The sequence below is a fragment of the Numida meleagris genome, chromosome 1 (assembly GCF_002078875.1).
Source record: "Numida meleagris isolate 19003 breed g44 Domestic line chromosome 1, NumMel1.0, whole genome shotgun sequence".
In the NCBI taxonomy this organism is placed as follows: Eukaryota; Metazoa; Chordata; class Aves; order Galliformes; family Numididae; genus Numida; species Numida meleagris.
Genome location: NC_034409.1, coordinates 113,311,285 through 113,337,229, shown reverse-complemented (window position 1 = coordinate 113,337,229; position 25,945 = coordinate 113,311,285). Strand labels below are relative to the sequence as shown.

The 25,945-nt window shown below is 37.1% G+C and overlaps 1 protein-coding gene across 15 annotated transcripts in view; it reads right to left on the bottom strand.

Annotated features, from left to right (window-relative positions):
* Nucleotides 1-25,945, bottom strand: part of DMD (dystrophin) — a 1,007,484-nt gene that overhangs the window by 120,968 nt on the left and 860,571 nt on the right. For all 15 annotated transcript variants that reach the window (XM_021408144.1, XM_021408061.1, XM_021408111.1 and 12 more), the window contains one exon: nt 2,091-2,169. In XM_021408144.1, the coding sequence (XP_021263819.1) occupies nt 2,091-2,169 (79 nt within the window). The remainder of the gene's footprint in view (nt 1-2,090; nt 2,170-25,945) is intronic.

The window sequence follows — 25,945 nt, the reverse complement described above, 5'->3', positions numbered from 1 at the left end:
AAAAGCTACTTCTTGAATAGATCTGCTTCGGTCAGTGCAGGGAGAAGAGTTATCTGGAAAGCATGTAAAAACATACTTCCCTTGAGTATGGTAATAATGCATGATACTGAGGAACTTTATGCTTTGGGGATTTGATTCTTATGAAACATGAGGCCGACAGATGCACTGGTCGTTTTCAGTGACTGAACACATACACTTGGGGAGGATTTGGTGGATACTTTCAGCATTTCAAGGCCAGGCTGGATGGGGCTTTGAGCAACATGGTCTAGAGGGAGGCGTCCCTGCCTACAGCAGTGGGGGTTGGAGCTTCCAACCCAAACCATTCTATGATTCTATGATTTCAAGTGCCTAGTACCTAATTTTTTCAGGTACATCAATGAATATGTATTTGCACACATTTGCACAAACAGCTAAGACAGAAAGAGACAAGCAAATAAATACATAGGATGCATATGCCCTTTTTTTTCCCCTTAGTAATTTGTCTGTTTCTGAGGCCAGCATGCTTTCCCCGGTTGCATTTCCTAAAGCGATCCTCAAGTGGCAAGAAGTGATCAGAATGATTTCCATTGTCTGCTGGCTCTGGTTAGTGCATTTTCGGATTCAACTGCATTATCAGCAAAGTGGTATCTGTCACACAAGTTGCCAAGCTGCACTTAGCACAGGCATAGAGAACAATACTGTGATGTTCAATATGATAACATAGTTCAGGTCATTCTATTCTCTTGCAGATTGCAATGTAGTCTTGGTTGACATACACCACATTTTCCATTTCTGAGGAATATTCTTTCCCCCAGAAAAAACTGTATGTCAAATAATAAAAAGGCATCTCTTTACACATTGCATTCACATCCTACACCCATAATTCTCACACATTCAATCCTGTAAAATCTGACTTGCAGTTATGCACACTGGGCAAACTACTAATTCCCAGAGATTAAAAATCCGTAAAAATAAATTTTGAAAAGGTAAAAGAAATTACAGACATAGGTCTTATTTCTTCCCAGACCCATCATCTGATAAAAAAAAAAAGGATGCAAGGCTGAACCACTGTGAGCCTCTATTGCGGTTATATGGCACATGATAGACTCTCTTGAAAATTTGCAGTTCACTCCACTGTCACTGTCTCTTTTTTTCCTCCATTGCCTTTCTCACTCTGGCCAGTGGAAATATGTTTAACCAATTAAAATTACAATGCAGTATCAGCTGAAGAAAAGTTTGTCCTCTTCCCCAGTGTGAATGTAGCTGTACAATAATAGTAACGTTCATTTCTGATGTCTAGATAGCTTATCCCTCTGCATGGAGGAGACCATTATCCTGTGACTGTGTTCTGTTCTGCTGATATAATCTCTTAAATAAAGTTTTACTGTTTACTTTCCTTAATTGAAGTACAATAGAAAAGACATGGTCTTTGAAAAGCTTCATATTAGTTGCTGCCTTAGAGCTTTGAAGGTGTTTCAAGTTGTCTTTCAGCATACTTCAAAACATCCTTGATGAAAGAGTGCGTATGGAGGTGGAATGGGAATGTTACTGGCAAAGCTAATGGCACTTACATTTTATGCAGAGTTGTAAATGTTTACTTAACTGCAAACCTTCTGCCAACTTTCTCACTATGGTTTTGATCCTCTTACTACTCTGCTAGGTGATAAAATCCGACAAAGCCCATAGACAAAATATTTTTCTTGCCTTACTTTGTCCCTTTTTTGGAGCTGAGTACTTCTGATCCTGAACAGATAAAGCAAATTTGATTATTATTTTCTCTCTCTCTCTCTATTTTTTCCCTAATCCTTTATGGGTTACAACCATCAGAAATTTTTATATTTTTCAGTATCATTTTATTTCATTAGTCCTAAAAGGGAATCTTCAAACAGTGAAGAACAGGTTGGCACTGACAAATGTATGGGCAAACAGACTTGATACTGGCAGTCACTTTCCATTTACTGTGGGCTATGTGAACTTATTTAAAGCAATAAAAAAAAAAAGAAATACATTTTAATATGGTCTAAAGTAGAAACTCAGAGCAACTATAGTTGGCACACAACTACAATTAACTGAGTGTGCAAGCTGAGCAAGAAAAATGGGAAATTACTCACTGGTAAGAAAATGCTGGGAAGTAGGGCCAAAATCCCTGTGAGCTTCATGCAGTTGCCTGATGCGCTCATCAATGGCCACCTGTGAAGAGAGGAGAAAAAAAAAAAACATGACTTTCTGCTAAAAAAGAAACAAGCAGCAATTATAGTCAGATAACTTTTTTCATTAGGGAACATTCTGTTTAAAATTAAGAAGGCTCCTGCAACAATCAGGGATTAACTGGGATTTAATGTGTCTTTTTCAAAAGAAAGGAGGTCAAAAGAGATTTTTTCCTAACTTAAACTGATGCTGGAACAAGTTGAAAATGAACAGGCTGATAAATAAAGGTAAAGCAAATTTGCCTGACTATATTCACCTACAAAGAATATGACCATTGACCGCCATTACTGAAGTCAGTAATGATATCCATTTTCCTTACTTTATATGCAAGAAAATATATGGAATGTTAATGAAGTTTTGCAATAAAAAATCACATTTCTCAATAGCCAAAGAAAACAAAATCTCTTCTGACTTTAGTAGTCTATTTCTGCTAGTATCAGCTCAGTCAGATTACTGTGCAAAAAGGCACTATTTTAAAGATGCTGTTACCAGTTTATAACATACAAGATGGATTGGATTAGGCTGTCTTTTAGTTATAACTCCCTACAATATTTCTCCACAGGTAATGCTACTGAAAAACGAATAGTCAAATTTCCAAAATTTTAGCTGTTGCTTTATCTGAATCAAGATATGAGAATACAGTTTTAACTGACCAAAATCTTCTCTTTATATCTAATTTTAACTTAAATATTAGGATATTCTGTGATCAAGATACTTGAACTGTTGCTTTTCTTCACTAACAATTCTTACTTGAAGAGACAAGATTTTCCATTATTTATTTAATCCCTTGTTTTGCGTTGAATTTATCTTCTTTCAATCATAACAAATGAAGGAGTCACAGGAGAGTAGTAAACATTATACATGAAGCTGAGGATTGTAATAAAAAAAACCCATGCTGATTTTAAGTGATATTGACATAGAACATAAAAAGCTTCTGCTAAACAAACAAATAAAATATGTTATTTGAAGTCCCTTTCCTCTAAGAGAGGAGAATTTTAAAACATCCAATGAAACACATTCTGTTTCCCATCATTTGAATGCAGCCATGTGAACTGAATATATAATCAGATTCAGATAAACAAATGATAATGATAACATAAGCAAAGCTATATAATGTATTTGTTAGGAATAGTTTCTGGGTACGTTATCTAATGTAGGGATCTAATCTTGAAAGCACTTTTTCTAACAGCTCTAATGAAATCAGAATAAAGATTTGTTGGGTTTAACTTGGGCCAACTACAAAAGCGTCTCATTTTTGCTAATTTTTCTGGGTTTTAATTGAACATTTTTAGTAATATGAAGTGTTATACTGTGTTCATGTCCAGATTACAAAACAGGACTAGATCAAGAAGGAAAAAGGAAAATTAAATGTTTTGATTCTCAGTGTTTTTCATGTCCTCAAAAAGTACCTGTCACTTAATATTAAGTGGTGCTGTAGTTGATGACTACATAATGCCATGACAGAGGAAGGAGGCACATACCATAATACTGTTAATGTTGTGCCTGCAGATAATGAGTGCCCTCTGCAAAGAACTGTAAAAATGGTCTTTCTCATGTTCTGTGAATTTTATGTACTTGGCTGTACAAATTCAGCACTACCACTACACAATGCTCAGCCAAAGCCTAGCACTGTGCTTTCCCCATAGATTCTATTTTGAACCAAACAAATTCAGCAGGGGAAACTGCCTCCATAGTACCTCCCAGATAGATTGTCTCTGAATGTACTCTGTGAAATTAGTGGCTTGAGTGCTGCATGTAAGTGAAGATGACTGCTAGCTGGCAGTTTATTTGTGCTCAGTACACTTTGAGAATTCAAATTCAGTGAACTTTGCAAGGCACACATTGAAACAAGTCTTATTTTTGATGATGGCCACAATGAATCTGCAGTGATGAAGGAAGCCAGTGGCAAGTGCTGTGAGTGTCAGGCAAATGGGGAATCTTACAAGCAACTATACAAACACCTCCACCTTCATTAGTACGGTGGCAGCCCAGAAAGAAACTTCTGGAGATGCCAAACTCTGATTCAGACACCTGAACTATCAGTTAGTTCACTTCTCTGTCATAGGCCTCTGTTCAGACCTGCTTCTCTGAATATCCTTTCATGTGCTTAGAGAACAAATCACACAAAAATACTAAGATGTTAGATATCTGTTAAACACTCCTTACGTATCTCCTTTCTGAAATATTCAAAGTCTCCTGCAGTGCTCCCTAAGAGATCTAGCATGCAACTGCATTTGGCATTTCTGGTCCTCATGCTGTGAATGATAAATGTGTGAATGCACACTCTTGCACAAAAAGGCACAGACAGATGCCTACAGTTCTGCTCAAATGATACTGTACCACAAGCATCTTTGCTGTACCACAGCACAGTGCAGTCCAACTGCTGCCATACTAGTGAACCAGCAAAAAGCATGCATTATACACTCACATTCTTGCTTGAAAGTATTACCATCTTGCAAAGATTATTTATTGTAAAAAGATTTAATAATGTTCTCCATGTTCTGCTTTTTCCACAGCAATCATGTTTGTAACACATATCTATTTTCTAAGAACACTGTATAAGCAAGGAAACAAAGTGTATTACAGAAATGGGAGCTAAATTAGCATCCCTTAGCTTGCAGTGTGGTCTAGTTGCCAGAACAGAAAGAACTGCTGGTTTTCTCCTAAAAGACTTCAGAAGAAACAATGTGAAGCGATGAACAGTGATGAATCAAAACCTGTTCTGTTGGTAGAGTAATTGTTTATTTGCACTCATGTAAAAAACAATTCTACATGTGACACCGGTGAGAGCATTACCTGAAAAGTCAATATGCAGTTTAAAACATGAAAGTAGCAAATAAAAATTCTGTATGACTGTACTTCATACATCTATGTACATTGTATCTACAATATTCATGGGACTCATCCCAATTTAATTCCTAGAATCATTAGGAAAAGAGCACTAGGATCACCTAGTCCAACCACCAGCCCATCCCCACTGACCATGTCCCTCAGTATCACATCTACACATTTCTGAAACTCCTCCAGGGACAGTGATTCCACCACCTCCCTGGGCAGCCCACTCCACCACTCTTTTGGAGGAGAAGGAAGAGGAATCTCTTATAAGTACCTTAATTTTCAATCCAAAGTCAGACATTTTTTTTTCTTTCTGTGTTTTCTCTGCACACTTAGTTACATTCGCAGTTCTGAAGCTGACTTATATTCTTTCTAGGAAAAAAAAGATCTTTTTATCTCTGATGCTCCTGGAAAAGAACAGCAGCCTCTTACTACCCCTATTTCTAAGTCAAATCATGCTATCATAGTGTCTCCACTTCATACTGTCACGTGCTATTTTGATAAGGGATTATTAATGACATAATAAGAAAAAAATGTTCAATTCCCCCTCTTCCTGATTCATCATTGCCAGGTCTACCAGCATGCTAGCCAAGTGCTACAATCTCAACATAAAAGGCAGAAATAAACCCTTTTTTTTTCTTAAGGAAAATGAAACTTTTTTTTTGTCATGAGATTTCCCTGAATGTTCTCATTTCTGAATACAATATAGACCAAATATTAGCCAATTTTAGAACATCTTTTAATCTACCAAGAACACAGCTTAAAATGGGAAAGGGATAATGGATTTAATTAAGTTCTATGTTGTCAAATTACTTCATTTTCTAGTTTTAGATCAGTGATAGCAGAGTGGAGGGGTGAGGTAGGTCTCACCTATTCAATTCAATGGAGACTTTTGCACTGGAGTTTAACTTCTTTAAATTATTACTCATTTGAAGCACAGCACAGCACAATCTCTTCTGAGGTCAGAGTGTTGTCCTTTCTGTAAGGGTATCTAAGGGTGCATACAGCATAATGTATAGACACTAATTCTACTATTAGGCTGCCCCAAATGCTGGCAAATTATATGAAGGTGAAGTAGCAATTCCTACTGCTTATTAACACGACACAGTAGAATTTAAATTAATGTTTAACAAAATACAATATATAAAGAGTGAAGACAACTGTTAAGAAAAAGATGGCTGAATATGCTCAGGATTCTGAGGAGAAATGGCAAAGAAAGAAGGAAGAGAGCAGAAACTGATAATCTAAACAGCTATATTTTGAGCAGCAGCAAAACAATACAAACTCCTTTTTAAAATTTTCTTCACAAAAGGCTGTTCTCATGAAAAGCAAAGGACAATTTTCTGTATTTAATAAGCATGCATAAATACAATACTTATTAAAATAACACTCCTTTAATTCCCTCACCACATTCATAGCATTTCCAAAGCCTCTTGACCTTGACTCCAATCACATCTAATCTGACTGCATATCAAAGGAAACCGGTTTCTACAAGACCCTCTTTAATGTTACACAGCAATTCTCCTCACAGTAGCTGAAAAGCCTCTTTCTTTTCTCTCCATGACTCAGAGCTGCCAAACCAGTATGTTCTTTACAAATCAATAAACAGGAAGATCTGATCTACTGTACTTCCAGTAGCTGCTCAATTCAGCTACTTGCTGCTCCTTATATATTAGGAGATAAGGATGGATTTAAATAAGGACACTTTGTGCTGTTACTGATGAACAGCCAGGGAAAAGGCACTTGATAGGCATCGTTCTTAACTGCTGAACTTCAAGCTTAAGACTTGATCTTGACTGAGTATAAGGCACAGAAAAGGACTGCTTTCCTGGTGAAAAGTTCAGTAATCTGAAACATTCTGAGTTTAAAAACAGCATGATGTGTGCTTATTTTCCATGTGAAAAGAGAAAAATTACAAACGTTGTATTATCCATGTGCATTTACATTTGCTACAAAAACTGCATTCCAGTGCCAACATCTCTAGGTCGTGGTGGGACAGTATGCTTTAGCAGATGAAAATCTGAGTGACTTTATGCAATTCTAAAAAAAATATTCTAAAATCTAGCGTGATATTTGTATTGCATCTTGCCTGCTTGTTTTTTTAATCCTCAGGTGAAACAAGGGAGTAAAATGTAATAAAAATTCAGGAAACATCTTAAAGCCCTGGGCACAAAACCTTAAAAAAAAAAGGCGGGGGGGGGAGGAAAAAAGATAACCTGCAGTCTCCTTGAATTAATATGTCTATTGTGAATAATCAGCCATAGCTTCTCAGGCATTTGTTTTATAATCCTAGTATCCTAATTCAATGAACTTCAAGCTTTGTGTACATCTATGTCTGAGGAAAGAAAGTTAAATATTATGGTCTAAGTAACAAACACATTCACATGTAAACACTGTGAAATCTTACAAACAATCATCTTTAGGAAAGTTTTTCTCTTAAAATGCATTGCTTGTTTTGTTCTGAATATAAGATATTGTGTTAGAGAGGCCTAGCATTTCACATCACCACTGCTCCTGTAAAAGCCATCACACATGCTGGTGGGAGTTCTACAGGAAAATTGTCCTTCATGTTTCTGTATAGTACTTAAAATATTTTATGAAACTGACATGAGCTGAGGATGAACTCAGCCTTTTAAAATTACAAGAAACTGCTGTGTAGTTCGCAATTTGTGAGCACTTTATTAGTAAAACTTTACAATTCTTGACTTTCCAGACCCAGTATTTCTTTTTTACTATTGCCTTTTGTATGTAATTTAATCAGTTTTCTGAGCTATTTTATACCAAATTCCTTGCAGAATTTTACAGTAGATAAAGAAAATAACTTTACTTTGGAACTATTTTTTCACAGAACAGCACTGCACCACTTACAATGTTTCGATTCAAAAATGACATCAGCTTCAAGTATACAAATGCCCACTGACATCCCACAACAGATTCCACTCTAGGTGGGACATGGCTTTCCTAACCACACCTTTGCATATATACAGAGACAGTGTCTGTAAATACCCTTCTGGATTACCTGTTCCTGCTTCCATTTTTTGCATAGGCCAGGGTGAGAGAGGCCATGGGACTGGCGGCACTGGGAGCAATGGCCTGCAGAGTTTGTTACTCATTGAGTATATGAACAGTCTCTGCTGCAGGCATTCCCTTATACCAGCACAACTGTCTATGTGCCTGAGCAGCAGGGATCAATATGGAAACAGGTATGAGCTGCTGAAAGCAAATATTACTTAAGCCGCCACTGCTGCCAAGAAATCTACGTCACCATAATGTGAATTTAGTGATGTAAAACTTGCCCAGAAGAGAATTACAGAGAATTTAAGAATTAAAGATATGCCTTACAAATATGTATCAAAGCAGTGACAGGAGTTGGACTTGATCCTTGTGGTCCCTTCCAACTTGGGATATTCTATGATTCTATGATTCTATTCTATAGTCTCTTTTTATTTTTGAGCTTGGGCAAAAGCTCCTTGCTGGCCTCCTGGCACTTCTGCCTGACTTTCTGCTCCTCAGACTTGACCACTCTTGAGCTGGGAGAAAGTGATCTTGTAGCATAAATCAACTTTTCCATTCAGATCCCCGAAGATACCAAAGTCTGCTCTCCTGTAAGTCCAGGGATCTGGTCTTGCTTTTTGCCCTCCTCTCTCCTCTTTGGATCCTAAACGCAATCTCTTGGTTGCTGTCTTTGACCTTCCACTTCCCAATAAGTCCTTCCTTGCTTGCTTGTGAGTATGAGGTCCAGTAGTCCACCTGTCAATCAGTTATATCTGGAAAGTATCAATGCTCTCCAGAACTTCATGGATTACTTATGTCCTGCTGCATTGTTTCCCCAGCAGATATCAAGGTGGTTTCCCATGGGGCCCCTGACCTATGAGTGTGAGGCTATTTCTAGCCTTCTTCCTGGTCTGAAAGATGGGCAGGTGCAGCACCCACTGCAGTGACACCCATACTGCTCTGCCCTTTAATCCTTACCTGTAAGCTCTCAGCTGGCTCATTATCCAACCCCAGGCACAGCAACATGCATTCCAACTACCCTCCAATATAGAAGTCAACTCCAACTCCTTGTCTTCCCACCCTGTCCTTCCCACAGAGCCTGTAACCACCACTGCAGCACTCCGTCCTGGATACCATCCCAACAAGTCTCCACGATCCCAACAAGATTAAAGCTGTGCAATTGCACACAAATCTCTAACTCATCATGTTTATTTCCCATAATGTGTACAGTATTCTGAAGAGTACAGGCACTCCAGAGAGGCACACCAGCATGCTGATTTCCCAGAAAAAGTCTGGTTATTTTTCCATATTTGTGTCTTGGAGGCACTGCCTGGTTTTCATGCCAGTGCTTGAGGTGACCCAGATTATGCCTTGTTTTGTTGATTTTGTGTTCCCTTTCATTCACATCACTACAGGACCTTTCCTTGTCAGCCCTGTCCATCACTCTCTCACAGGGCTGCTGGTAACACTCTCCTGCATTGTTCCCTGTTTAAAGCTCTTCTTTACGTATCTTGTCTACAGCTCCATAAAACATACTCCTCAGAGCTGACCATGCAGAACTACAGGATTCCGTGATTTCTGTCCTGCCTTCGGCATAAAGCTGAAACTCTATATATTTCTGTGTGGTAGGGTGGGGAAAGCATTCAGAAAAATATATGTGCTACCCTTAGCCTCTGGAGGATTATTGATCTTAAAATGAATCTAACTTTGATGCAGTTTGACATTTTCAAAGTCGGTGGGAACAAGGGACCTGCCACTAGGGAAAGAATGTCTTCTGTAGTAAGTAAAGCCATCTAGTATAGAGCTCATCATGGCATATATTCTTTCTAAGATCAAATCTTACTTTTGAGATGAAGGTATCTATACAGCACTTTGAAATGTCTCCACATAAAATTCTTCTTTTTTTTTTTTTAACAGCCGTTCTAGCTTTCACCATTACTCAACATTTATAAGACTTTTAGGTGGTATGCTATGATATTCTCTAGGCACCATAACCAATTGGAGAGAGCCTAAGGAAATGAACAAGAGTGACAGTGGCATACAGCAAAGGGCTGAGGGAGCAACTGCAGCTAACAATGATGAAGAGAAGTCTCAAGAAATCAGGAAACAGGGACAAGTCCTCCAGCAAATCAGTGGATTATCCAGAATAATCTGCTCTCCATGTCCAGGGCAGACAGGACAAGATACAATGACTTTAACTTTCATCAATAAGGATTTGTTTGATCTATCAGAAAAAAAAAAAGAAATCTGACAGTAAGAATAATAAAGAACAGGAACAGTGTGCCTCGTGAACATCTTTCTCTCTGGATGTCCTTGGGAACAAGTCAGACAATACATACTTTTATTATTAAGTTCTGTTTTATTCAAAGGAGTTGCCTGAATATGATACGATAGTTACAGTCCTCCATTTTCATACTATGAAATATGGTGATTGCTGCTATGCTAGTGGTATATGATTTAATTTGCTAAAAACTCAACAGGAAGTGTTTGGGGGCTATGAATTATAACTTACGATGACACCATACGGAAGCAAAAAATTCCTCTATGTGCCTTCCATGTTATTTTTGTTAACTCTTCTAAGTAGTGCACTATGAAGATATATGGGCTTTGCAGTCTGTTGGGAAATTGACAAAATTAGGAGAAACTTATTTTTCACATCTTGGAGGGAATAGAAGGGGAACTCCTTCAAGTACAAATCTCAGCTTTTCACCTCTTCCACTACCTGCTTTTGTACCAAACTTAGGAGAAATCTTATCTCATAAAACCAGAAATTCAGATTTAGGGGAGGGAGGTGAAGAGAGGCATGCAGATTATTCCTAAAACTGAAGATATGTACAATTTCACACATAAAAGTTCATTGCATCATAGTGTTTCCAGAATTTTAAAATGCCATTGGCATATTACACTAATAAGCATCCCTCATATTTTTCTGAAGTCCAAGGCAACCACAGTGCTCTCCCTTGTAGGCAACGGAAGCACAATTCATCTGACAGAAACTCAATTCCGTCCTTTTTCATTCTCTTATCCTCTTAGTCTCATCAATTCTACATACATATCAAGATGGTTTCAGCAGCTTCAAAGAAAAAGCAAGCTGTGAGATACACTATTTTAAAATATCAAAAGTAAATTAACATGACTGCGTGCCTTCTGTGACTGCAGAAACTTGCTATTTTTTCTCTTCCATTTCTACCTCACTTGAGTTTCAAGGGGTGTATTCTTCTCTCTTCAGTCACCTTTGCAAAAGTAGTATCTTATTCCACAGGAAGTCTTTCTGATTTCACTGACACTATTCATGGAAAAAGTTACAGTTTCACATGAGTAAATGCATCCAGACTGGGACAGAAAACAATAGAAAAGATCATCTCCAGTGAGAATTCATTACAAAAGATGTGCTGGGGATTGAATTTTCTCTGCTAAATGCTTACAGAAAAGCTACTTGAAGCAGGGCAGTACAGGGTGTTGATCTCCAGGACTAAAGAAAAAATGCATTACATTTAGATTTCAGTGCACCACATTATTACACATTTATTCACCTTGTGAACCTTGTGAAGGTTCTTAAAATTGCATGAAGGAATCTCAGAGGCATAGAAAAGTTCTGCAGTGCTGTACAGATGCTGCCCAAATCCTTCCCTTGCATTTTTCCAGTAGAGCTTCTGTTATGTGATTATTCTGTTATCCTTACTCTAGTTGGGTGCTAAAACACTTTCTAATAGGAAAAGATTGAAATGCTAATTACTATGCTGTTGTTGCTGTAACATTTGTCTTGTGGGGCTCTATCTATCTACTGCTCCTACTTTAACAGGGTTTCTTGATAGACGTGCTTTCAAACACGATCTCTTTGCTTTTGAGGCATACACGGAAGGTAACATCAGGTGTACTACAGTTAGATCTTTTAAATATACAGCGGTAGAGACATAAAAATGGCACCTTGCTGTGGCCTTTTTTTATTTCTTTACCTTCCATGTTAAAGTAGCTATTTCTCATTGTTATTCATTTTATGATTTTCTTTTTCTTTTACAAATACTTAAAATTCCTTCTTCTTTTTACACTTCATCCTGTAAATGCTCTTGTTAATGATTTGTAATCCACCCCTGAGGTAAAGCGCTCCTTTCTTGTAATAAGATTTGAATGTGCTTTTTTTTTGCTTTAATTTTTTCCTTCTTTCTTACTTTCACTCTCATTAAGCAGCAACAAAAAATCATGTTGCACTGAAAATACCATTTGTTTCTGAAAGGTCAGGTAATACACATGATTTTTGTGCCATAGGGAATGTATCTTTGGTGACTTAGGGAACAGAATGTCATACAAGAAATGTTTTATTTTATAGCTGCCCCAGAACACGTGCCTATAATTTCGAATATCAGTTGAATATCACTAATAAAGATTATTCTTTTATGGCATTAGTTACGTTCTCTCACTTTCATTGATCTTTTATCAGTTTTATCGCTCCTTTTCCCCAGATTTGTGGATCTCCTTTGCCCTTCCTAGTATTAGCTGTGGGAATAACTGCCTATCACTGCAAGCAAGAAGCTCACAGCTTGGGCCTGCACTTCACACGGTATACTTCAAAAAAAACAGAGATGACATTCAGTATTGTCTGTACTCAGCACTACTCTTAGCTGATTTTAACTTCAAACTATTTTCTTTGACCATCTTCAGTTCCTTTCCACTAGCATTGGCCTCTGACAGCTCGGGGATTATCATTCCATCAGAATTCAAGGGACTTCAATTTTCACTCCTAGATGCTTCACTCTTCCCCCTCTCTTGTCTACTTAATTTGTTGTTGAGCATCATCATTCTCCTTTATTGTTTCAATTCACACTTCAAAATCCATGTTGCTTCCTACTAATGCAGTGAAAATACATTTTTTTCACACATATCGTAAATTTCTCATTTTATTTAATAGTGTTTATAAATAGGTGTAGATCTGCTTACATTGAATATTGGGCTCCATATGTCCTACCAAGTCAAAAAATATACAGTGGAAGACTAACATAATGCACGGAGGAAGAGGAGTATAGGAAAGTACTTGAAATGGTGGAAGATAAAACACAAATGTTATTTCCTGGGAAACATTATGGGACAACAACAAATAATAAAGGATTCTATGTGCAGCAGCAGTTTTATCAATCACATATCCCTTATCCTTCATATTTTCTAGTCTTCCCTCCCTTTCCTCTTTGAGAATTCACGTTACATCAATACAGATAAATCTATTCACTGTAAATAATCCTTACCTCCAAGACCTCCTAGATGGATTGTGTGTTTGGTTTCCCTTTTAGCTGCACAGGGTGAAATCAGTAAGATGATGTCTGTGGGGATGGTTTAATTACAACATGATCTATTCACATTGTTGGACTGTTTCATCCATATGCTTACATCTGCCAAGCTCAAGAATGTAATATTCTGTTTCAAGCCGTATTAAAAGTACTTGCTCAATCAATTGCTGACACAACATGAAAAGGAAAGCTTCATTTCATGAGATTACTGACTGGAAGGATTAAAAAAACTTTTATTTATTGTTCTCGACCAATGAACCTTTTGAAGATGGCCTCTCAGTCTCAATGACTTTGCAGAATGAGCTATGTGCCAGCAGCTGCTCAGGCTTGGGAGCATCCATATGATCAGTGCTTAATGCTCCCTGTTATCTGACACTTCTTTGTATACAACTACAGCTCCTGATTTTGCACAAAAGCCTCTTTTTCTCCCTGGGCAAGATGTGCATATAGCACACTGAAAGATAGCAAAATGATTCTTGGCAAATAACAGTTCAAATGGAAACAATTGCTGATAGGATTGATATTACACTGATTGAAGATAACAGCAAAACTCCTGTAATCTTGTAATATGACTTGTGAGAGGAGCTGTCTGCCCCCTGTAGCTGGTCAAAGTCTATGTATTCATGTTTTCTAAGCTGTGAGTTAAATTCAAGTGACATGAAAGCAAAACCTAATTTATATATGGGCCACACTGTTAAGCCTCAATGCAGAACACTTTCTAGTTTAAACTAGAAGACACACTGTCCTATTTCCACACTTTAATCAATTTGAGAACAAAAGGTGTTACATGGTGTGTATATATATGTATATGTGTTTGTATACACACACACACACACACTCCCCACATATTTACTGAGAATATAGGATGGTATACGGTGAAGGTTGAAAGTTATACTGGCACCAAGGATGACAGCATATGCATGAGTCCAGGAAGATCATCACTTCACCTGTACAAAAAAGGCCTTACCATATAATGCACTCATTAAGTGCCATAAATTTTATTCAATTCCATAATATTACATACAGTTTCCTTCTTTTAACTTTTTAACTTTTTAACTTCTCTTTTGGCCAAGCTGAATGCCTTATTTACTACTATCAAGCTGTGAGGATCCCAGAGGAACCATAACACTTCTGAAAAGCTTTTACTGCTCCCCAGCTCTGCCCACCCCATGGACAGATCCTGCCATGGGCAGAGGAGGGTTCTGCCTTCCCAGTGTAATAGAGCCCCAGCCTGTACCCTGCGGGAAGAAGTGATGCCACAGCGGTGGCATTTGGGGTAACTATTGACATTTCAAGAATTCAAACATATTAGTGCAAACCTTAAACATACCTTTTTTGCATATTGGCTCAGAAATGAATGTAACAAACCCTGGAGCACAAATGTCATGGTAGAGTTCTTAAAAATGCACGTATAATCTATCTGCATGGCCTCAAATATGAAAAATACATTCCCTTTAACCTCTAGATAAGGTTATAGATATACAACCTTTTATACAGAAAAGGTTAAACTCTAAAAAGTCACATTCTGAAAATCACGTTGGTTGTTTATTATTAAAGGCCATAGAAAACTCAGTTTACCACCTTACTTCCACAGTTATCTGTATTTCATCACTATTTTTTTTCAGCAGTAAATCAGTTAATTCTGTTTCACCTTAGCTTATTACTCAGTTATTTGAGAAAGCAGGCATTTGGGGAATCTAAGAATAGAAGAGATCTTGGAGAACCAAGACTAAGGAACACAGGGATCCTGAAGTGAAGTGCAGCTGGAGGAGTGCACAATGCAAGCAAACTGTTAAACAAGGAGTAATGATAGGAAAGATGCAAAGACAAGATTTCCAACACAGTCTGAAGCTAGCCTCAAAACCTGAACTTGCAGCATCTGTATACAGGTCCCATATAATATACTGACAGGCAGTTTAATTGGCAATTACAAAAATTTACTACGCCAGAAACCCTTTCTGAATGTCTAGCGTACAAGCTACAGTTATCCCAGTGACAACTTGTCACTTGGCCTTCCAGTTAGGCAAATAAAGGGAACAAATGAGCTTTCTCTTGGGGGGGGGGGGGAGGGGGGGGCGGGGAAATTGTGAAAGACTTAATTATGACGGACTTGTTCTAGAAAGGATTCCACAAGAGAAAAAAAAGTACATTAATTCTTATAGCTCATAAAATTTGAGTGGTTTCTATGAAAGATTCTCACTGTTTCTATAAAATTTCTTTAAAATTCTATGTAAGAACACCTTAAAACCATGCATATAGTTTAAAAAACAAGGATGGACTAGATTTCACTTTCAGTAAAGCCTTCAACTTGGTTGCTATTTGTTTTAATTCTACAAGATCAGATGCCATATCTTTATATAAAACCGCATTAACACTTCTGAGATTGAAATTTGTTCTCAGGGATTATCAGAAGTAAAAAAACTCCACCACTACATGACAATAGAAGAGGTCACTTGCCCATTATGGAAGGTCTCTGCAGGATCATCTAACCGCAAAATCAAACAGATGCCATTAAAATTAGGTGAGCAACCCCATTGTCCAGACAACAAACAGGGTTAACACATCAGGATGGCTGGGATTTCTAAAGAAATCGTAAAACAGAAATAAGCTTCTGCAAGCTTTTTCTTCACAGATTATTTCAAAGAAAAGAAACCAGATCACTGTAAAAAGTAAAATCATATTTGAAAGATATACTGCAATATACCACTGCAAGGAGCTTACACACTTGAAACAGACATGCAAAGGAATTACATGCAGCACTGAATCTTCTGTAACTTAAGTTAAAAATAACTAACTCACAAGCAGAAGTTTACAAATGGATGATAAAAAGACTTAGCTATTGTTTTTTTGTGTGTGTCCATATTCATTTTTTTTTAACTTAATGAAGACATCCAGGAACAAAAACATGGAAGTAGTCATTTAATTTGGAAACCTTTCTTTTCTAGTGTGTTAGCTTTTCTTTGCCCATTTTGAATCAATGATGACAGAGTTAGTACTATGCAGATGAAATTTTATTGCAGTTATAAGAAACCCCAAATGAATGTGAGTGACATTTTTGAGGTCCAGCTCCATTTCTTTACTTATTCTGTTTGTCTTTTACTATCATGTAGTTATGTACCTTTAAAATTCGACTTACATTTGTACCTTAAAAAAATAAAAATAAAACCACACTGAAAAAAGTTTTTCCTTTTCTCTTCTCTTTCTCTCATTAGAACTTTCTCTCTCTGCTTTCGCAGATCCTATTATGCCTTTTCTTTTGTACCCTGGTAGGTCCTTTCACAACCTCCATCGCCTTCCCACAATGTCATGAGAATACAAAAACCAACAAAAATAATCTTCCCACTCTTAGCCAACCAAACCTAAGACAGAAGGCATTATTTAGACAGCCTATTCAGTCACTAACTCCACCATGCAATAGCATTCCTCTGAACAAACAAGTGCTTTGATTACACACTGCTGGAATGGTACTGCTGGCCTACAGTTATGTGTCAGCAACTGCTTTCTGGCTGCAGAGGCCAGATTCCGCTCTGATGATCTGTAATTGCTTTTGACCAGCTTATTTGTATCGTTCTGGGTTGCCAGTAGTAGCTGACATGAGGCTGTAAGGTAGCCACAAATTTCAAAGCGAACTTTCAAAACAACTTTGTGAGAAGCCAATAGACAAGTTATGGAACTGACTCAGTGTATACTGAGACTGTAAAAAGTGTAGGAAAACCACATGGACAAAATTTCCTAGCCTATACATCTTAGAAAAAGAAGCCAGAAGGACACGAGGGTTGCATTTGATTTTGAAATATACATCCCTGTAGAGTGTTCCATGGCATTTCCCTAAGGATGGTAACTCTATCAGTGTGTTTCAGTTACCCACGCCATCACACTATCTTGTAATTTAGCATTTGTCTTGTCTGAGCCAAAGCAATCACAACACTCAAGGAGAAAAAGGAAATAAACAGCTGAGAAGCCAGAAATACAGATTTTGTGTTATTAATGTTGCTCATATGAGAAAGCAACTGGTAGGATCAGGTACCAAAAGGGTACAGAACTTGGTAAAGGAAAAATACAATTTGTGATTATTCTTAAAATGGTCACTTTTATTTTTTCCTTTTTCACATGCAGCTGCAGATTTCCTACACTGAGTCAAGGAGGATTAAGCAAATTCATCTCTGAAGAACTAATACACCCCAAAACCAATTTCTTCTTCCGTCTTAAATCAAATATACATTCAGCAGCATTGACTGTACACTTTTTTAGTCCACAGACAAGACTACATCATCTAAAGCTACAGATTGCAGGTATATCCAGAGAGGTATAATCACTCATTTACGTCTTCATTACTATCAAGATAGAAACACTGGAAATGTAAGGGCTGTCTTCAAATTTATGTTAGTCTGTCAAAGGGTGCAATTTTAATGTAGCCTTTTTTTTTTCTAGTTGTAAAAGTTTTAACGTGAAATCTTGGACTTGGAGTTTAAACATTGCTCCCTTGAGAAAGTGCATTACTAATCTCAACTCTTATATCAGCAAAACCAATTTGCCAGCTGGATCTCCATCGTTATTATGAGCACTTTAAATTGTTCAGTGAAAGAAATGATATTTTCATGTTAATTGGGAAATCATTTCCCAAATTCTATACTGGCAGCTAACATTTCATCTCTTATTGATTCATATTTGCTATAGTATCTGTATAAAAAGTTATATCCTAAGTATGTTAATCTTTAAGAATTCTACTATTTATATCTACAAATGTAGATTGTGTGATCTGTTTACAGATTTCCCTGCATTACTAGGAACATGAGAAGTCCTGTTCTAAAAGCTCTATTTTATACACTATGAAATTCCTCAGGATACCAAGACATGTCTCTTCATAAAATCGTATTGCGTCTGGCTGTTGGCCCGATTATGATCTTGGAAATAAAGAACAAGGGAATAAATATTCAGTTAAGTGCTTACTATTAATCCATGAGAATTATAAAGATTGAATGGCATAGCAATAAGCACCAGAAAATAGAGAAAAGAAAATCCTGTTGATCAGACAATCTTTCGTAAATCAGCATGAAACCACACAGTTTTGTAATAATCAAGGTACATTACTAATAATCGGACTTGAATATTACTGTTTTAAATGCAAAACAAAACACACATCACAATTAATTGCAACCGAACATCTGCTTCATACTTATAGAAAGACAAAGTTATTTGACACCAGCAGTGCTCTGTAGCTATAGAATAATCTGCAGATTGGAAGCCTTTCTTGAATCCTGACCTTTCTGAAGTTCAACAAAATGTTAAAAATGAAGTTTAATAAATGTCCAGACCTGGACATCTTGCTCTGTGCTTAAGAACAAGTGGAATGGCTGGAATCAACTTGTATAGGCATTAAGCAAAAAATTTCCAGAGGAGATAAAAGATGAAGTTTACAACAATAACTAATGAGTAACTATGAAATGGCATAGGATAAATACTACTGATGGTACGAAAGAAGTATAGCCCTCTGCAGTATTACTGAAAGAGATGCTAATACTATTTCTAAACAGACACGTTCTATATCAATCAGGTAATACAAAATATATTTGAATATGAACTCTTAGAGAAGACAGCTTTCAATATAGGTGCACAGTATTTTCAGAAGGAGCACAATCAATACCAGTTTCTGGATTTGTAATTTTATAGCTTTAACAGTCTGCAGACATTACATCAGCTATCAGAGACATTGAAACTACAGCAACCGTCATCTCAACAGCACCACCCATCTAATAAGTTGGCCAAGTAGGTTGAGATCATAATGATGCTGTTCAGTTCTTCAGAGTTTAACAAGTTATTTTGGTTCATTTAGTATAATTTCCTGTAGTTCACAAAAACGGCTCTTGAATTCATAAACCTGGTTTATCTGTTTTCTGGTTTACATATTACACTACACCCTCATGGAAAATCACTCTTACAATGTCCCCGAACAATTTAAGAATACATAGCAATCAAACCACCTAAAAAACAACACACTGTACCACAAATAAAGCATTACAATGGCAGAAAATGAAAAAGTATTAGAAGACTATCCACCATTTACTTCCAATCTATCATTTGGCCAAGTACTCCCATTAGTTAACCAGGTGAAATCAATCAAGAAATACTGCCAATGTAAAAAGTTGATCTGAGATGTTGATCATCTTAGAAGCATTCTTATTGAAGTCTGCTAAATTATTCCTTTGATGTTTGGAAAAAAAGACGTACTGAAAGTTGGACTACTGGTTAAAATTTCACTACACCACTTCCAAGAAAGTTTATTTTTTATACCTAAACAGCGAGTACCTAATTTCACCTAACTTCCTTTTATTGTGTCAAATATTTATATTATACAAGTGAAATAATTACACATCACTTTCGTATTTTTAGTAGCAAAGCTGAGAAGAAAATGCAGTTATATTTCCTGGGACATAAAAATAAAGTCTTAATAAAAAAAAACCCACAATAAACAGTAAACAAAAACAAAACCAGGAAAACAAAACTCATGTCTTTACACTTTAAAATTTATACATTAAAAAAACCTGCTAATTTGTTCTCTCACAGTAACTTTTCAGTTCATACAAAACATTTAGTTACAACATTTCTGACAAAGTAGTGTTGGTTATAATGGCAAACTTGCTTTTTCCTAAAATTGAACAGGAGAGGACTGGAAGTGCTGCATATATATATAGTTACCACATGGAAAAGGTGATGTTGTGGGACAAAGACCATAATGTGCATTTATATGCTGAAAAACAAACCCGAGCCTTTCCTGAACACTATCCTATATTTTTATAAATATATACTTAAAAGAACTTTTGGAATGGTAGCATTAATGGGTACCAGAAGAGCAAGGATTGAAACGATCAGCTGTAATTTCTTAAAGTTCCTTTGTCAGTATGGAATAAATTAAGATAAATACGCACCTCAAGGAAGGCAAACAAATGAGATTGTTTGCTCTGTTTCAAATTTATAACCTGACTAATATGACACTGAAAGGACTTGAAGTCCTTGTACTTTTTGTTTTATTTTGTTCTACAAATCCCAGTATTCTGTAGATAAAATGCACTGCAGACAAAAAGATGAAGGAACTCTAATGAATGATGCTCAGATGAAAGGAATCAATGAAAAATATCCAGCTGTGCTAAAAAGGCTTCAAATTATCATTTATGCAACTGATGTGCACAATCGGTGTTGAGAAGGAAAAGAAAATTACTATAAGCCATCTCTTTGGCAAAGTATCAATGTAATTCACTTTTCAATCGTAAGGGAACTGTAGGGCAGTGGAAACAATTTCAGTCAGAGAAAAACAAATACTACTGGAAATTCTGAGTGCTGTCACTGGAAGATTGAGGTCATCAGTACAAGTTCAGAAATGGAATGTAGATCAGATTTAACTACAATTATATACAAATATTAAGCATAACATTTATTACATATTTCTACTTCAGGTAGTTACAGTCCAATGGTGAAAAGCATTGCTTAACCTTTTCTCATGGTGTCAGGTCATGGGAGAAGGTGGCTACACAATACAAGATTTCATTTAAATAGCTGCACACCCTGCTCACAATATATACAATGCTCCAGCCTCTCTTTGTCTCTCTACATCTCTCAGAGCAGAGCAGGGAACCGGAGAGGAGTTGCATGCTGTGATGGAAATGTGCAGGTGCCTCTGGATGTCTACAAAAGGATTAAACTGTGTTGGGCCCCTGCCTTCCTCTCTGGACCTCCTCCTCCCTCCACAGCCTACCCTTCTCATAAAAACAGCAGCATGCTCAATCAGCTTTCCCTGAGCATCACAACAAACCTCAACCCTGTAGAGCCTTGTGAGTGGCAGCTTTTTAGTAGTACAAGTTAAGTGTTAGTGTTGATATGACATTGTGAGAGGGACAAAAGTTCAAGTGGGATAAAGGCAAACAAGCCCCAGCAGATACAAGAAGAGAAAAATACTTCTTCAGTCATAATCTACAGGTTGAGTTTTCAGTTATCTATCTTTCATAAAATCTATAGAACTAAACAAATGTTTGGGAGAAAAAGCTTCCTTACTAGTACTTGAGAAAAGCTGGTAGAAATCTAGCAAAACCTTAAATACATTCTTTTTTTCATTATTATTATGATCTGTCATTTAAAATCCTCAAGCAGGAAGAGTTATAAATTGTAAGGACTATCCCAATACATTTTCAATTAAATAACTAAATTAATGTAGAGACATTTAATTAAAGTTGCACTAGTTTTTACAAATGCAGTTAATTAACCTGCTATCTAAAATTAAATCTCTCCCCAAACCCTTTTGCATTTCTGTAGCTCATCTGAAACAGAAATAATTAAAATTCTAGAAGTTCACCTATGCATGTGAATATTGCAAATTAAAAAAAAAAGGAAGAAAGAAAAACCAAATGAGAACCTGCTGAAGTAGTTTGAGGCTGCTATTTTAATGGGATTTACACAATCTTCAGGGTGGGAGGACAGCACAGGCAAAAACCTCAGAAACAAATCTAGGTTCTCACCTCTGCACAGATTTATTCATTCAGTATTACAGACAAAGATCCTTTGAAGATTTTCCACAAGTGAAGGATAACAGGTTGACGTGACCAGGAAACAAGGTGATAAATCTTGCTGACTTGCATGTGCCTTCCACTGAAGTAAACGGGACTAGGATAGGCAAGGCAAGCATTACCTGAACTTACATTCAGGAGAAAACGTGAGCGGACTATCAGAGAGGAAAATTGATTTTCCATGGCTGGAATACCTTTGATCTTCAAGTGGCCCAAACTATCCCCCTCCCTTCCTTGGTCTTTTACGGTCTTCTTTCTTTCTTGGTCAGGCTTTAGTAGTCAGTTAATGTCACATGTAAGAGTGACTCTGACTGCTTAGCAACAGAGAACAATTTTCTAGGAATTACCCTTCATGAGGAAAAAAAAAAAAGAATACTAATTGAAATATAGTTGAAAGGCTAATACTTATTGCAAAAGACACAAAAATTATTAAAATGTGCATACACAATGTTTAAATGGCACTGGTGAGGCACTGGAACAGGTTATCCAGAGAAGTGGTGGATGCTCCATCCTTGGGTGGCATTTAAGGTCAGGCTGGATGGGGCCTTGAGTGCCCTGATCTAGGTGTAGGTGCCCCTGTTTACAGCAGGGGAGTGGGACTAGATGATACTTAAGGGTCCCTTGCAACTCAAATGATTCTATGACTCTAAATCATTGGGGCATTAAGGACTGAAATTTGGAACCAGTCACTTCAGTGGTTTACTCTGTAAGCAGGAGCAACATGAGCACAGTAATGCTGAACTCAAACACTAACGATGATAGCATGTTTTCTGTTATAGGGCCCTCAGGAGCTCTGTGAGCATAGAAAAAAAATTGCCCTCTGAGGTTAAATACACAGAAATGAAATACACAACAATGTAGCAATATTTTCCCAACAGGTATTTATTTTCTTCTCTATCCATTAAGGAGGCAGAAGATGAAAATCAACCCGATTTTTCCCATACTGCAAGCACTATGTTCTCTTCTGGGTAAAGAATGGATGGGAAAGCCATGTATAATGTCATAAAACTAAGGTTTAAGGAATAAAATCAGGTTTTAATGATCTAAATTCCAAATGGTATCTGAAATGCTTAATTTATACAAGAAGATGATTCAGGACCTGGACATCATATTTATTTCTAACTTATGGCTCAAGCATCTCTCGAAACAAACAAATCATCAGCAATGCTCTTTAAAATACAAATTAACATAGGTTTACATGAATATAGACTTCCACAGGGTTTAAACCTGCCATCTGAAGTACAAAGTAGAATTGCCCTTCTACAAAGAAGAAAGCACCAAACCTCCAGAGTATGACATTCACATGCTAAAATTTAAAAGCCTTCGTACTCCCTTTTGAAGACTCCTCTCTCCTTGGATGAGGAAAATTACTTTTTTTGTGTGTACAGAATATATATCTCTATTTTCCTTCTTGCATTGCAAAATCTGGAGAATGCATGAAAATAACAAAGGTAGGAAAAATCTGTAGAAGCTTGTAGATTGATCAGCCCCTGACAATCTATCTTTCTGTATCACTCTCCCCCACCCTGAGCTTGCAATACAACGGGATTCTGGCAAATTGCGATAATCTCCTTTAACCCTAATCACCATTTTAATCAAAAGAGGTGGGGCTGCCTGGAATTCATACAGCAAGGTTAGCACTGCAACTGTCGTTCTATTTGCTAAATACACAGAGTATGCCGCTAAAAGGTTGAAATGGTTCTAACTTTTACTATCTTCACAAGATTACTTTCTGGCATTAATATTTGACAAGTAAAAGAAAAGAAAATCATGGTATTGTCTGCTCTGAAGTCTTAGAAATTTGCTAAGAGTTGAGCGTATCTGTCACTAACTCTGCTCTTAAGAGAACCCTGGGGACAACAAAAAGTTGTGATTTGCAAAGCTGCCCTGACTAAAAGCCTACCTCATCTGCACATTAGATTCTACTCTGCCTCTCTCCATCCTTTCTTTCCTTATGCTAGGTTATAGCATTTTTGGTTTTGTACTCTATTTGCTTGTTTAATTACTTTCTTCCCAGCCTATTTTTAAGAAGTAGTGGTATGACTGTAGATAGTACAACAGACAAGGAGAAGCTTGTATGAAGAGAAAGACAGAACGCTTCAAGGAGAAAGAGCAATGAGAGAAACTAAAAAGAGCATCAAGGAGATTGGAGAACGGGGAAGATTAAAGGAAAAAGCTTCAGAGAACTGTGATTTTAAGCTAGAAGGGATTCAGCAGCTGTCATTAAAAACCTGCAGCTCTGCTTGAGATGTATTGATCAGACTATTTCAGTGTTTTCTGCACAACTTACAGGTCCTTGCGTTTAGAATTACAGCAACGTGATAGTCCATTCCAGAAACAATATTTATTTCAGCTAACAAATAGTTTGCTTTTTAAAGAGGTGACTTCCCTGTACTTCTTCCTCTCTTCCTCTCCAGACAGGGATTCTGCACTTTGCATGTCCTGCTCACCTTCTCACTGGGAACATACGAGGTTCCAAATACTCTTCATGCCAAAGGACACCAGAATTTATTTATTCTTATTTTCAATAGCACAGCTTATACTTACAACTCCTTAATATTTAACTCATTTCCTTGAATGAATATCCCAGCAGGACAAATAAAGATAACAGAGAAGACAGTATCTGTATCCACAAAGTATTGGAGAGCGGTAACCATTTCAGCTGAAACGGTAAGTGAAGAACATCATTGGGCTATGGACAACTGCAAGAAGGCATGTTTCTGTGTTTTTGCAAATAGTACTCCAGTACTGATATATAAAAGATACTTTCTAAAAAGCCACTTGTTTTGATAAGTAATATTGCTTAGACACTCCTTATTTCCCACCTGAATGTGTCTCACATATCTACAGTTACTTCACAGTTCCTAATCATACAGGTCCTTTTAAATACATTGTACTCTAAAATACAATAAGAGGACAAAAATGCGATTTACATCTCCTACATACCAGTGCTCTTGTAAGATCTTTTTTGTTACCATTTCTTCTTACATATTAGAAGCTGTTGTTTCAGTCTAATCAGCAAGTAATTACATTAGATGTGGGGCAGAAGGGAGAAAGGCAAAAATGAGGAGACACAAGCACAGTCACAAAGCAAAACCCTCCCTAAGACTTCTCATTTCACATTGCCTTCCTCTCTAGGTACGTGAATGACATTTCTTTTCTGATGTGACTATTGTATGAATCAAAATCCCTCGGCAAAGAGCCTGCTTTTTTTTTTTTTTTAATAATGCTCGAAGCTCAACAAACCTTCGTGGAAAATAGAATACTCCTAATTATGAATAAATTAACTAAATTAGTAACATGAGATGGAGATGCAATTAAGGGACTGTTAATTGAAACTGGAAACACAGCTGTATACAGCTCAGAGATGAATCATACCAGTAATGACGCAGATGTTTATAAAATGTGATTATGTTTAGCAGGAGCGTACTATTGAAACTCCCCAGCCTATTCTTACATTGTGTCGCTGAAATGGTTTTTAAACCCATGAGCACCAGGATCTCAGGGATGGCAAATTAGGCTCCCTGGATATGTGAATTAGTGTTGTCTGAATGTCAGCAATTTAATTCTCCAGCTTTCAAAGAATGTAGACATGGAGCCAAAACCAAACATCTGTTAGTTATATGCTCATTCAAAATAAAGTATCTCTGGCAAGCTAGAGCCTGTCTGAATGTGAGAAAGACAGTAAAATACAGTATCTCCAAGCAGTTACACTGCTGTGTGAATATACTGATCACGAAAAATAATACAGCCTGGGAGCTCATGAAACCTACTTTGTGCACAACTGTGAATACCCCTTTTAAGAATTGTTTCTCCAAAGAGCTAGAAAGAGCAGGAACAAATGACATTTCCTGTCTGAAGGAGTAAGGATTGATTAGCCTTCTAAAAACAGCGAATCAGGATTTTTATTCTTTCAGCTTTTATGCCTTTCATAGAATGCTCTTCCATGCAGTTGTAACGAGTTTTTCTTCTGGCACCAAAAGGCACAAATGTTGCTCATGGGGCACACAGGGATCTCTGAGCTAAATAAGCTCAACAGGAGCAACAGTGTGCACAGTTGTGAAGGATGGCAGAGCAGCTGAAGAGAATGGCCAG